The sequence below is a fragment of the Mus musculus genome, chromosome 7 (assembly GCF_000001635.26).
Source record: "Mus musculus strain C57BL/6J chromosome 7, GRCm38.p6 C57BL/6J".
Taxonomy (NCBI): Eukaryota; Metazoa; Chordata; class Mammalia; order Rodentia; family Muridae; genus Mus; species Mus musculus.
The window spans coordinates 25,719,814-25,734,318 of record NC_000073.6 but is presented as its reverse complement, the minus strand read 5'-3'; the positions used below and the strand labels follow the sequence as shown (position 1 = coordinate 25,734,318).

General features: G+C 48.2%; 1 protein-coding gene across 3 annotated transcripts in view; it reads left to right on the top strand.

Annotated features, from left to right (window-relative positions):
• Hnrnpul1 (heterogeneous nuclear ribonucleoprotein U-like 1) overlaps nucleotides 1–13,158 on the top strand; it is a 35,108-nt gene extending 21,950 nt beyond the window's left edge. For 2 of the 3 annotated variants that reach the window (NM_001360789.1, NM_144922.3), the window contains exons 9-15: nucleotides 953–1,075; nucleotides 1,175–1,303; nucleotides 7,416–7,584; nucleotides 8,105–8,395; nucleotides 9,475–9,764; nucleotides 11,322–11,513; nucleotides 11,956–13,158. In NM_001360789.1, the coding sequence (NP_001347718.1) occupies nucleotides 953–1,075; nucleotides 1,175–1,303; nucleotides 7,416–7,584; nucleotides 8,105–8,395; nucleotides 9,475–9,764; nucleotides 11,322–11,513; nucleotides 11,956–12,072 (1,311 nt within the window). In that variant the 3' untranslated portion in view covers nucleotides 12,073–13,158. The remainder of the gene's footprint in view (nucleotides 1–952; nucleotides 1,076–1,174; nucleotides 1,304–7,415; nucleotides 7,585–8,104; nucleotides 8,396–9,474; nucleotides 9,765–11,321; nucleotides 11,514–11,955) is intronic. The other variant, XM_006539856.3, reaches the window with a different exon arrangement.
• Nucleotides 13,159–14,505: the final 1,347 nt, after the last annotated feature.

Here is a 14,505-nt window from a genome sequence, read left to right as displayed (position 1 = left end):
GAGAGTGCTAAAAAAATCCCACCCTCCCGCTTAGGGCTACAAGCATGGCAAGTGGCCTTTGGCTTCTGTAGCCACACCTTGAATTCATGGCAGCCCTACCAGATGTAAGGGTAATGATGTAATTATGACTTTTTTCTTAAGATATATTTTTTATAATAAACAGTTTGTGTTTGTTTCAGAAAATTAAGAAATATATAGAATCTTAAGTTTCTAATAATTCTATGGGGATTTATGGAATTTATTATGTTTCTGACATGCTCTACCTATAATTGAGATCTCATGACAAGCAATTTGCTATCCTGTCCTTTCATAATTAACATTATGTCTGTGTCCCACTGCATGAAGTCCTCCCTTTATACCTTTTTTGAGACAGTCTTATTATGTTACTCAGGTGGGCCTCAGACACCCTAAAGTCCAGTTTTCTTAGTGCTTCAGCTCCCAGGTTACTGGGACTATAGGTGTGCTCCTCCACATCTGACTTGTAATATTTTAAAGGCTTATAAAAAGAGTCACTCCCTTTATTGTACATTTAGGTTACATATAGTGTTTGTTGGATTCTAAATATGATGATTAAGTGGAATTCATGACCTTGTGGGCACACCTCAGTTTCTGTTTTCAGACTCTTAAGACTGTGCCATTTCTCATACTTGTCCATGGTTCAATCCCAGGCCACAGGTTTCCCTTTGCCAGTGGCTGCTTGATCCTTCTATGACTGCTGTTGGTGGGACTTGACTAGGTGCTTGCCTATGCTAGACTGTAGACTCAGAGTCTGACAAACCTTATTATGTCTTTGACTCCCAACAGCAACACTGAGATAGATGCTATTACTTCCATTTTCCAGAGGCAACCAGGAGGTTCAGAGTCATCATCATGGGCACCATCAAGCCAGGGTGGTACTATGCCACATGCTGCTGCTGTTTCACAGCACCCCTTCCCTGTCCTATTCTTATAGATTCTGATGATGGTAGGCCTGCCTGCTGCTGGCAAGACCACGTGGGCCATCAAACACGCTGCCTCCAACCCTTCCAAGAAGTACAACATTCTGGGTACCAATGCCATCATGGATAAGATGCGGGTAAGGATGACCTGTGAGTTTACCTGACTTACCTCCCAGCCTCTGGGTGCTATCCTGTACCTAAGACTCCACTTACCTTTCATTCCCTCTCACCCACAGGTGATGGGCCTGCGGAGGCAGCGGAACTATGCTGGTCGCTGGGATGTCCTGATCCAGCAGGCCACTCAGTGCCTCAACCGTCTTATTCAGATCGCTGCCCGAAAGAAGCGAAACTATATCCTAGATCAGGTACTTGCAACCAACTAGTGGTCCTTGGCAGAGGGGTGGAAACGTAGTCACTGCATGGGGATCCCCTCCAAGCCCTTTTCTCAATTCTCCATCGTGCTCTGTAGCAGCTGTGCTGGTCAAGGGCGCACCATTTGTGAGGATAGCAATAGCCCCTTCATGCCACTTTCTGACCCAGACCTACCGGCTCACTCATTTTTAGGCAAGAGTCACATAGCCACATGAAAGAGGAATAGATTTCTTTGTGTGTAGGTGTTTTGCCTACATACCAGTTTGCTGCATGTGTGCCTGATTCACAAAAACCAGAAGAGGGCATCAGATCTTTGGTACTGGAGTTACACTTTTGTAAGCTGCCATGTATATGGGTTCTGGGAGTGGTCTTCTGGGAAAGCAGCTAGTACTTTTAACCACTGAGCTATTTCTCCAGTCTCAAGAACCAAAGATTTCTAAGTCTCACAGGCTTGAACCCCAACTCTACTGCTTGCTAGCTATCATTTGTGGACAGCCAACTTGATCATGTGAATGAATCTCAGCATCCTAGTTTGCAAAATGGAGCTTAAGGCCCCTCGTGCCTCCATAGGACCGAGTTCAGAACAGCTGGTGTGGATATCGTTACACGCTGCAGAGTAAAGGTACTCTAGCTTCTCTGGGCACATCCTTAGGAGTATGTGGCACATGTTTACATTTCAATTAGGGGTGGGGTTCAGTCAGTTTTGAATTGGAGTCAAAACACTGTGTATGGTTTTCAGCATTGTCAAAAGAATGAGTGGGCTAAGCAGAGCTTAGAATCGCTGTCACTGGTGGGTTCCACATGTTTGTTACCCACACAGCATTTTATTTGCATTTGTTGTGTAGGCTCCATTGAGTTGCAGCAGCGTGTGTTTACTTGTTGTGGGTTCTCTGGTTCAGCCTTACATGCACGCTTTCTTAGGACCCTATAAGCATACAGATAAACCCTATAAAGCCCCATCGTGTAACCTGGCTAAAGTGCTTTCTGTGTGTGGCACTGACTACTTGGAACCATGGCTTAAAGCCTGATGAAAAGGGAGCTGGTAACTAGCATTGGTGGCTGGCTGAGTGGAAAGGAAGTCTCCAGGAAACATGTTGTCCTCACATGAATTGAAGATCCTGCACAGGCCAGTTGACGACAGTTTGTAAGCGCTCTGTGGTTTTCCTTTAGCTCAGCCCTGACAGTAAGGGGTCTACTACTCAGCCTTCTCTCTAGACATGCTTAGTTGGCTTCTTGTACTGGCAGTCAAGTCTAGGACCTTACTTATGCTAGATAAGTTCTCCCAATCAAGCTTTATATTCACTGCTCCCCACCTCACTCTGCCCTATTCTCTTTGTTAGACCTTTTCGGAATTTTAGTCTGTCTGTCCCACTGGACTTCTAAGAGGCTGAGCCATGATGTTTATGCCCTGAGGTTCCTCTTTTGCTCTCCCCAGAAAGAATTCCCTGCCTGACCTTTACTCACATTGCTGCCCAAATTAGCCCAACAGTGGAAGTCACGGTGAGAGCATGCCATGTGCCATTTCTGTCCTGCAGTTCAGGCAGGCACAAAGTAGAACTAATGCAGCCTTCTTAGCTGCTACATCCTTGTTTGGAGCTGGAGTTAGGCCTAAGTCGCACAGATCGCCTGTGGTCTCCAGCCTGCTGACCTCGCAGAAGGGATGCAGATCAGGCCATATGATCCAAACCAACCATAATGCAAAGGCTCCTGCCCTCCAAAGTAAAGAACACAGTCCTCTAGTTAACCCAAGGCTAGAGCCAGGGGCTGAAGCTCTAGGTCAGTGAGGCCAATAAAGAGGTTTTAAGCCAGTGGCTTTTCTTTTTTTTTTTTTTTTTTTTTTTTGGTTTTTTGAGACAGGGTTTCTCTGTGTAGCCCTGGCTATCCTGGAACTCACTTTGTAGACCAGGCTGGCCTCGAACTCAGAAATCCGCCTGCCTCTGCCTCCCAAGTGCTGGGATTAAAGGCATGCGCCACCACGCCCGGCGGCTTTTCTTGTTTTAGCCAAAACTCCAAAAAGTTTGTTCCAGAAAATTTAATTATGAAAAATTTGTTGTATGAATGAATGTAGGCAAAGGTTTGGAGCACATCTTGACACGACCATTAGCCGTGGTTGTGAGGATTACTTTGATAATGCGTAGCTGTCTCGTGGGCAGGGTAGATCTTTGAAAGAGACTAGCACTGCATGCTGTGTTCCCATAGTCGCAGAATCTCAGCCCAGGTCATATTCCCTGTAGTTAGCTCTTCTGTACCTATTATGTGTCAACCTCAGACATACCTGTCCTTGGAAGATAATTCATCTCTACAACCCTGCTGAGGCTGGGCAGCCAAGATTCTACCTTTGCCAAGCCCCTAGCCAGGCAACCCTAGGATGAGGTTTCTAGCCTGTCTTTAGGCTATCATAGGGATTCGAAACAGGGTGTTCAACAGGAACTGTGTGTTCTAAGAGACAACAAAGTTGCCCAAACCATCTGGAGCTGGAGGTTATAGTCTATAGGCCAGGAAGAGCATTGGTCAGTCAGTTGGCTGCATACAACTTTGCTTACTTGGCCTCACACTCAAAGCTTTGGTTCTAACTGAGCATGATGGTGCATGCCATGATGACAGCACTAAGGAGACAGAAGTAAGCTGAGTTCCAGGCCAGCCAGAGCTATGTGAGACCCTGATTCAAAATAAAACAAAAAACTTTGGGTTCTAGTTCCATTCTCATCCCTGTTGGCAGGTGCTGCCACCACCCCTCCTCTTCCTCCTCCTCCTCATCATCATTTTTTTTTCCTGAAACAAACATAGGGCCAGAGTCGGGCCCGAAAGTAAACTGCCTCTTGTTAGCAGGCACTGGAGGGAATTTTCTTTCCCCCACCCCCACTGTCCCCAGAGCCTTAAGCCTGCTTCATTCCTGGCACTCAGACCAGTTCTCTTCCTTCCACTGGGATTCACCTCACTCAACCCAAAGCAAGTCTTCCCTGCCAGATGTGTTCCTCTGGGTTCCATCCAAGCTTCTCCTGCTGCCAGACTGGCCCTGTTGCATATGACAAGAAAGTGGACAGATCAGACAGTAGGCCTTTCAAAGAACTCAGAATGTCAGCAAAGGTGCATGTCTATGATCTATGTCTGCTGTGTCCTCAGTCTGTCCCACATGACACATAGCAAGACCATGTCTAAGAACCCCAGCCCTACCACCTTCCCTTCTGCTCACTCCGGGGTTGGAAGTAGTCTGGAGCCTGAGAACACAGGCTGCAGCCTTTCTCTCAGAGCTGACATCTTTAAGCATTGTGGAGCTGAAGGAGCAGGAGCTGGGTGTTTAACCCATGTGTCTGGAAAAGCTGACTTTGCTGTCTCGTTCTTGTCTCCTAGCAACAGCCACAGGACACCACCACCACCACCCCCCCACCCCCCCCCCCCCAGAGACCACAGAGTGCAGGGCTCGCCCCAGGGCTCTGACCTCATTGTGTTTGCTGTGGTAACAGTCACCAGCAGTTCATTCCCTTTCCTCCAGGAAAGCCAAGCATTTGCATGGCTCCTCTTTCCTTCCCCTAGCCCAGGAAGCAGCAGGGGAGATATACTCCAGACCTGGCTTCACAGAGAGTCAGTCACACATCATCTCAGACAAAGGTCTGCACTTGTGAGTCCAGTCTTCTCTGACCTCATCCCTCTCGTCTTGTAATGCTGTAAAGATTGGTTCTTTTGCCAAGGTTACTTCTCTATTCCTCATTGGAACATTGACAGAGCAGGTGTGCCATGGCAGATGACCAGAATGTGTTTCTCTGTGCCCTCACAGGTTAGAGGAGTAAGAACAGGATCATTTGTGGGCACCAGATAGGATGGACTAGCAAAGAGGGCCATGGTCACCCTGATACTAACCATTCACTCTGGTTTTTGTGTCAAGGGGAAACTTAACGGTTTTGCTGAAGGAAACCAAATGTTTGACTTTTAGGAAAGATAAGGAAAGGTGCTAAGGAGGGCTACAATAGTAAGAATAAGAACCCAACTCTGCCCAGTAACTATATAACCTTTCTCTTGAAATCCTTTGTTACTCAAGGCCACACACAGTATGTAAGTGTATGCCTTTCACCCCTTCTGCTGTGCTTCCTTCAGGAAATTCTGGGAGTAGGGAAAATGTTTAGCCTGACATGTGGGCTGAGCCAGGGAGCTAGTGTAGTACCAGAACAGCCACAGCCACACCCACAGCTTGGATCTCCCACTAGTCTATTATGGCGCCCTAGTCTCTGCCGTTCTAGAAGGGGTCCATTGTGTCATATCTTCCTTGGGCTGAGTCTAGCCTAGTGTTTGCATTGAGAAGTCTCTCTTAGAACACTGTTGGGCCTGCTGACCATATGTTGAGATCCACTCTGTGTGCTGGCTTCTTTCCTCAACTCATGCCACAAAATCTCCATCAGCAAACCCTTAGCAGCCCCAGCAGCAGGAGGGTGATGTGATCTTCATCTCTCAGATGCAGCTTGAGGCTCAGACTAATTAGGGGGCTTGTCTACAGCTGATACTCCATCACAGAGCTTCTCCCCCAAAGTCTGGGTTCTTTCTGCCCTGCCTCTCTTGTCTTTCGATTTGGAAGATCTCTGCAGCTTAACCGTTCACTTTGGAATGGGTAGCTTCGAGTCAACATCATGGAATAAATATCCACAGCACCCCGCCCAGTGACAACCATTGTCCATAGTGGCTCCAATTGGTTTAGTGCTAGAAGTGCACGCGGGCCCAGAGCTTTAGTTCACTTAAACGTACACAGTCTTCAAAGTAGTGGCCGCGAGGCTTTAATACTGTTTGCCCCTACAGGGCTTGAAGTGCAGTAAATCCACAGTGAGTTGATTTTACAAGTAACAACAGGCGGAAGCTCTGACATAGAACCTTGGTCTGCCAAGCTACACCTCTTTTCAGGGCGTTTCCTGCCTCAGAGCTACCGCTCAGACTTTGTCTTACTTTGTGTTCATCCTCCCATCTCATCCTACCCAGCCTGGCACAGGACTTGATTGGCACATGGGGTGTTGGTCAGGGATGTTATTGCTGCTCTCAGTCATTACATGTATTCTGCCAGCAACTGCCCGGGAGGCAGGTGACTACTGCCGCAAAGAAGAAAAACAAAGCTGCACTTTGGAAAAGGACAGGCTGTCACCTTGCCAGTCTCCCTGGGTAGACTTGTGGGTAAGACCAGTGTTTCAGAGGTCCAGGGGAGAAGATATAACATATTAATGGAAGCAGTTTGCATAATTGTCAGGACTGCTGAGTTATGTTCTTTCCACTGATTGACTATTTAGAAGAAAAAAAACATAGGCAGAGCATGGTGGCATACATCTTTAATCTCAGCAACTCCCGAGGCAAAGGCTAGCCTGGTCTTCATAGTTCCAGGACAGCCAGGGCTACATGTCTCAAAAAATAAGGTTTAGAACTATAATCTTGGCGCTGAGGCTGAAGCAAGAGAATTATGAGTTCAGAAGATACTGGGCTGTAGAATTCTGTTCATATTAAGCAAAACATAACAACTTCTACAAGTGCCTATGTGAACTACGGTACATTATCTCTGGGACGTATGACTGATGCTAGGTGGCTGACGAGACTCTTCCCTTAAGCTTTATACCTTGTACAGTGCATATTTTACTACAAACACATAATCCTTTGAGATCAGGGGAAAGGATTTCTTTTTTTTTTTTTTTTTTTTTTTTTTTAAAGATTTATTTATTGATTATATGTAAGTACACTGTAGCTGTCTTCAGACACTCCAGAAGAGGGAGTCAGATCTCGTTACGGATGGTTGTGAGCCACCATGTGGTTGCTGGGATTTGAACTCTGGACCTTCAGAAGAGCAGTCGGGTGCTCTTACCACTGAGCCATCTCACCAGCCCGGGAAAGGATTTCTAAACTACAGTGCCAGTAACAAATAGGATTAACAGAAAGCCCAGTTATTGGGAGCCAACCTCTTTGTGTTTCCTAAGTCTCTTCATTTGCTTAGATGGACATGAGTTCAAAAAGTGAAAAGGAGCTATTTCCTGAGTCTGTGCTGGGAGGATTCGTATTTTACCTTTCTGATGGTTTCCCTGCACAATGCCCTGCAAGAGAGATGGCTCTGAGTATCCAATCTCTGCCTCTTACCTACCTCAGACCAATGTTTATGGGTCAGCCCAGAGACGGAAAATGAGACCGTTTGAAGGCTTCCAGCGGAAAGCTATTGTAATCTGTCCAACTGATGAGGACCTCAAAGACCGCACAGTAAAGCGAACGGACGAAGAAGGGAAGGATGTCCCAGATCACGCAGTCTTAGAAATGAAAGGTAGGAAATGAGTGGTTGGGGGCCATTTTAACAGCATCTTCAAGACAAGGCCCTTCTCAGCTCCTTGTGATTCCTTTGTGGTCTGGTCTTTGTTTCTATTTTGTGTCTCCCGTTACCCACATGTGAGGGATCTGGCTTCCAGCTGGGGAAGGACTTTCAGGCTGGATGGGGATGGGTGTCATGAGAGAAAGAAAGTGTGTGTAGAGCCCAAGCTGAAAGACGTACACCATCTCCCACCTCTGGCCCCCAGCACTTGGGCAAGCCTCAGTTTGCTCCACCGTGGGAGGAGATGGGGTGTAGCTTCATTGCCTCTGAAGCACCTTGAGGTGAGGCTGGAGAGACCTGAATTGCTCTCTGGGGAAGAGTCTGTTAGCCCCTGCCGGTGTTTACACCAAGCAGTTGGGGTCCCATCTTAACCTCATTCCTTCAGCCTTCCTACTCTAGTGAACCAATAATTTGAGGTAAAGAGAACCAGACATCAGAAGGTGCTGACCTGCTCTCCTTTTCTACTTCCTCCCAGCCAACTTCACTTTGCCTGATGTCGGGGACTTCCTGGATGAGGTTCTGTTCATTGAGCTCCAGCGGGAGGAGGCAGACAAGCTGGTGAGGCAATACAACGAGGAAGGCCGGAAGGCCGGCCCGCCCCCTGAGAAGCGCTTTGACAGCAGAGGCGGAGGCTTCCGAGGCCGTGGGGGCGGCGGCGGTTTCCAGCGGTATGACAACCGAGGCCCTCCTGGAGGCAACCGAGGAGGCTTCCAGAACCGGGGAGGTGGTGGTGGCAGCGGTGGTGGAGGAGGCAACTACCGAGGAGGTGAGACATTTACCTTCTCCAGCCTTGTGTTTTGAGGCCAGGCTGTGGGAACCGGTTGATGGGAGTTACTACTCTGCAGCCTTGGGCCTTCCCACTGCCTGGTCTCCCAGCCGCACTGATGCCTTTGCCCATTTGCACATGGCAGTGCTCTCTTTGTTGGTCTTTCCCTATCTGACCGTACACTCTCTGAGGAATCTTGGGATCTATCTGTAGATCTCACAATGGCAAATATTAGAACTGCTTTTTGTTCAAAAACAAGTGAAGAAACAAGCTTAGAGCAATTAATTTGCCCATGATCACAGAGCTAAATTGAGCTGGGAGTCCAGTGAGCTAAAATCTAAATTCTTAATAAATGGTATGGTGTCTGAAGTAAAGTGTGATCATAAATTAACAAATGTGGGACCAGAGACCTCTCCCATCAGTTAAAAGCACTAGTTGCTCCTCCAGAGGGTTCAGGTTTGATTCTCAGCAGCCACACTGAGCTGCTTACAAGTGCCTATAACTCTAGCTCTACAGTATGCAATCCCTTCATACACATGCCAAATAAAAATATGTCTTTCAAACACATCTTTAAAACTGTGTATCAGACATGTTCTAGACCCTTCAGTGACCAAGGATGTTGTGACCTCATGACACCAAATTAACAACCTTCATGTAGATAAGCAACTCAGGAAGGGTCTCTGTGGAGCCTGCTTTTGGTTTGATGAGGGTACAGATTCAAGAAACAGTTGTACAATGGCTCAAGAGAGGCCACTTGGCCCAGCCTGTTGGACTATAATCTGACTAGCTTGCAGCTGTTTACTGCTGCTTAGCATTGTTCCTGAACACCTTTCTAATTTGTTGAACAGTTACATGGAGCTGAACACATCTAAGACATCTGTGCCTTGCCTGCTCACAGTCCACTGGAAGGCACAGACCTGTCTGCAGTGACTCTAGGTGTTGTGTCAGGGCAAGAACAAGGAAGTGTGCTGAGGGCCTGGGGGAGGCATGGATGCAGCACCTGCATTTGCTTGCTTTATTGACCTCAGTCTTGGTCACAGCCAGCCATGCTGAGTCCTCTTATGGATTTTCTAATGTAGGTTTCAACCGCAGCGGAGGTGGTGGCTACAACCAAAACCGCTGGGGTAATAACAACAGGGATAACAACAACTCCAACAACCGAGGCAACTATAACCGGGCTCCTCAGCAACAGCCACCACCACAACAGCCACCGCCACCACAACCACCACCACAACAACCACCACCACCACCTAGCTATAGCCCTGCTCGGAACCCTCCGGGAGCCAGCAGCTACAACAAAAACAGCAACATCCCTGGCTCCAGCGCCAATACCAGCACCCCTACAGTGAGCAGCTACACCCCTCCACAGGTGAGGCCATGTGTATGTTTGTACACGTATGCACTTGTGTTGAGAAGAGGAGGCAGGTCTGAGGTATGGCCACGGGTCTGCGGCTCTCTTCCCTCCAGCCTGTCCTTTTTTTTTCCCTTGCAGTTGCTGTTCAGCTGTGTCAAACATAGAAATGGCTAGATTCTCCCTCTTCCCCAAAGGTGGAGGTAGCTGCAAGCATTGGCTCCCATCAGCAAGATCATGTCTTTTAGGCTGTCACTGGCCTCATTGGGTCTATAAGAAAGCACTCCACTGAGTCACCTTTTGCCCATCATGGGAGGCCAGGGTCCAAAGGTAGATAAGTAAGGACCTTGTCCCTTAATAGCTCCAGACCCTGTTCCATTTCTTAGGAAGCCAGTGCCTGGGTTCTGGTGAACTGAAGCCATCTCTTTTATTTCACAGCTGTCTGAGTACCCATTACATGCCAGGGAGCAGCTGGGAACACTTGCCAGGAGCAGATGAGTGCTCCTAGATGCCACCCAGCCAGCACATTTCCTAGAATGAGAGTTTGGCAAGACTTAAGTTCAGCGCTAGCTCCAACAGAACCTGACTTTGACCTGGGACAGTCAGCTTGACCCTTCTGGTCCTTGTTTCCACATAAAGGACAGAAACATTACTAGGAATCACTTGTGAAGTTTCTGTGAGGTGATGGGGACTGTAGCTTAATGAAGCCTCTGGAACTGGGCAGACCTGGGTTAGTCATTCTAATAGTGTGACTTGGCCCAACAACCTCGCTTAGATTTTCTTTTTAGAGTTCATTATTTTTTAAATTTACTTTATGTGTGTGTGTTTATATGTGTTTGTATGTGCCCCACCTGTGTGCAGTACCTGCAGAGGTCAAAAGAGGATATTGGCTTCCTTGAAACTAGAGTTATAGACAGTTGAGTTACTGTGTAGGTGCTAGGAACTGAACCTGGAGCCTCTGTAAGAGCAACCAGTACTCTTTTAAATATGTATGTATGTATGTATGTGTATGTACTGTAGCTGTCTTCAGACACACCAGAAGAGGGAGTCAGATCCCATTACAGATGGTTGTAAGCCACCATGTGGTTGCTGGCATGTGAACTCAGGACCTCTAGAAGAACAGTCAGTGTTCTTAACCGCTGAGCCATCTCTCCAGCCCCAGCCTCAGCTTCCATCTCTAAAATAAAGCTAGTGAATATGCCAGGCTTGCTGATGAGATGGAATGGGTTACTGATCCACTCTGCATGAAAGGCTCCTAGCATCTTGTCACCACTGCTTTTCTCAGCAGCTCTCACAGTGGCCATTTGCCACCATTTCCTGAGTACCCAGCACTTTGTGCATGCAAGCTTATTGAACTACCAAGGCACACCAAGAGCGAGACCAGGCTGACATTGTAGACTGTGAAGCAGGTCTTTGAACTGCCTTGTGTGCTGCTGCTCTCGGGTTTCAGCCTAGGGTCAGCTGCTTCCCAGACCCATCCTTGCACTTTAGAACAGACTTGCCTCCATCCAGGAACCTGTGTGCATACCAATGTGTGCTGTCTGTCTCATGGAGTGTTTGCCTTTTTCTACTCAGCCGAGTTACAGCCAGCCACCCTACAACCAAGGAGGCTACACCCAGGGCTACACAGCCCCACCACCTCCACCTCCGCCACCACCTGCCTACAACTATGGGAGCTATGGCCCCTACAATCCTGCCCCCTATACACCCCCACCACCCCCAACTGCCCAGACCTACCCTCAGCCCAGCTATAACCAGTATCAGCAGGTGAGTACAAGATGGGCCTTCCGGTAAGGCTTCTGGGAGCATTCTTGGGTGTGCATTCAGATTTGGGTTCCTGCCTGTTTCTGAAATATGGGCAGCTGCTTGTCTCAGGCTTTTGATAAACTGGTCTTTAATGGCCGATGTGTAGCCCTGGACCCCAGTGCAGCAAACCTTCCTAGCTAAGCTAGGCCTCCAACGTAGCCAAGGGGTGCCAAGTTCCATTCCAAGTTGGTGCTGGGGCTGCCACACCTGAAAAGGACAGCCAGCCAGCAAGCCACAAGACCAAGACTGCTTTCCCATTTATGTGACATCAAGTCACCCCTTACCTTTCCAAAGCATTTTGGTTTCTGTCAAAGAACCCATGTGATGAGGGTGGACCACAAAAGGAGAGAAGGGACAGTCTGGAGTGCAAGAGATAACTTGATATTCTTGTTCTCTCCCCCAGTATGCCCAGCAGTGGAGCCAGTACTATCAGAACCAGAGCCAGTGGCCGCCATACTACGGGAACTACGACTATGGAGGCTACTCGGGCAGCACACAGGGGGGCACAAGCACACAGTAGCCGGTGCTGGAGCCTTCAGAGGCTCGTGCCGGCTGCTTCTAATAGCACCTGCCTTGGCCCCTTTTTCCCCTCTGAGTCCTGTGGTGCTGGGGACAGAGTTATCCCAGGGCTGCCTCTCTCTAGCCCACTTTTTCCAGAGGAGCTTCTCTCTTCATACAGGCCAGGCATTTTCCTCTCTGGATTCCAACAGGCAACAGTGAGCTTTTCTTTTATCTTTGTCCCTCCACTTCCTCCTCCCCTGCCTTCTTAGCTAAAGAAGCCTCCCTTGTGAGGCCACAGTGACTGGGGAGGAGCCTTGCCTGTCTGCCCCTCCCTACTCTGCTTTTTAGCCCCTTGGCTTCCCAGACTCTCATGCAGTTGGTTGTAAATTCTTCCAGGAGCTGTTTTTCTGTCTACTTTTCAGGATTTAAAAAAAATTTTTTTCAAAAACTTTAAAAAAAAAAAAAGTTTAAGAAGCAAATTGCAGAGGGAGGAAGCATTGACTTTTTTTGGTAATTATGCTTTTTTTTTTTTTTTTTTAATTTTTAGAATTTGTCTGTTTTTACTGTGGGTCAGCCGTTGATACTTCATCAAATAACCATTTCTTTGCTGAGTTCAGGTAACCGAGGAAGAGCCACACCCTCGAAACAACAAAATCACCTTTAACCTAACTTTTTATATGATGTCTCAGTTCCCCGTAACTTTGCACACAAGCGTCTGTTCAGTTGGATTGTAACTGCTTTTTGTACTTGGAGAGAGTGTGACTATTGAACTTGAAACCTTTTACTCCAGGAGTCGTGGTAGTTTCTGGTGGGCATAAGCGGGTGAGAGGGTGAAGGGAAGGTGGGGGTGGGGCCAGCTTCCCTTTAGACCCTAAAGTTCCTCCACCACCACCACCACCACCACCTCCACCTCCACCACCACCTCCACCTCCATTGCTCTTCCAGGTGCCAGACCTGCAATGTTTTACAGTGGTCCTTTTGATTACTCTCACTTCCCGAATGTTCTAACCGGACCTTAGCAAACCGCACTTATTACAAGATGTTTTACCCTGTTTTGTTTTGTTTTCTTTCAATAAATGACATGGCACCTCTTATCAGGAAGGAAGCAGGGTTGAAACCCTGAAGTGTTACTGCAGTTGGCCTTTAATTGGGATGGGAACCTTTGAAGGGGAAATGCCTCGATCATTTATTTAAACAAAGTGGGTCTGTACTTCACATAACCCAGATGCTCCTTGTGCAGGGACAGACAGGTGAGAGCTGTAAGAATGAGACTATGCTGGCGCAGGCCCCTCTCCGGGTGTGTTGCCCAACCTACCCTAAGGTCCAGCCTGGATGCTGCTCTCAGGGTGGCCCTGTACCGCCACCTGTGCAGGTGTTGGCTGCCTACTCTTCCCTACCTATCATCCTGAACAGTTCTAGGGATGTGAGCACTGCAGAAATGACCCTAGCCCCTCTTCTTGGAGTTCCTCCTCTAGGGAATACAAATTTGTAACCAGTTACAGCGCCAAGCATTTAGAGAGACCCTGAAGTAATAGGCAGGGCTTTCTGGAAAAGAGGAAAATGCAGGGTGAGCTGTGGGGTGGGACTCTAGCCCACTGTCCTTTCTAGCTTCATTTCTCCTGTGCAAGCTGTGTTTTTCACATCTGATGCAGTGTGTGGGCAGCTCGCCCAGCTCCCTTGTAGAAACTAGGGAGCCTTTGAAGAGCCACAACCTATCAAAAGAAGCTGGGGGTTGTGACAAGAGCCTGTATCCAAAGGTATGCATACCACTTACAGTGCCCCAGGACCTAGGTGCAACATGGCTAGACACCAGGAGGGAGTAGATGCAAGGCTGAGGGGGGACCATGTCGGTGCCTAAAAGATACTTGTCACTGGGCTGTGGTGGCACGCTCCTTTAATCCCAGCACTTGGGAGGCAGAGGCAGGTGGATTTCTGAGTTCCAGGACAGCCAGGGCTATACAGAGAATCCCTGTCTGGGGGAGGGGGGAAGGGGAGGAGAGACACTTGTCAAGTTGCTCTAGGAGAAGGTAAGGAGGGGTCCTTGTCCCTAGCCTGGGAAATGCTGCTCTTGGCATATGTGTGTTGGGCAGCATCGCCCTCTGCTGGCCATTCCTGGTGATGCAGCTGGGTTTTTACCAGGCCATTCCCCAAATGTCGGGAATGCTTACCAAGTTCTAACTCTTCCAAACCTGTTTCAAGATTAATGCACCACCTTCCTCGTTGTGATCTCCAGTTCCTTTCCTTGGTTCCCTACCCCAAACCTTATGGGTTCCAAACACCTCATAGGGCTACGAAGCCCTTTATGATCTGACACTGACACGTGGCCTCCATTTTTTTTTTTGAGTCTGGGTTCTCTGGCTGCCCTGGAACTCGCTCTGTAGACCTGGCTGGCCTCGAACTCAGAAATCTGCCTGTCTCTGCCTCCCAAGTGCTAGGATTAAAGGTGTGCACC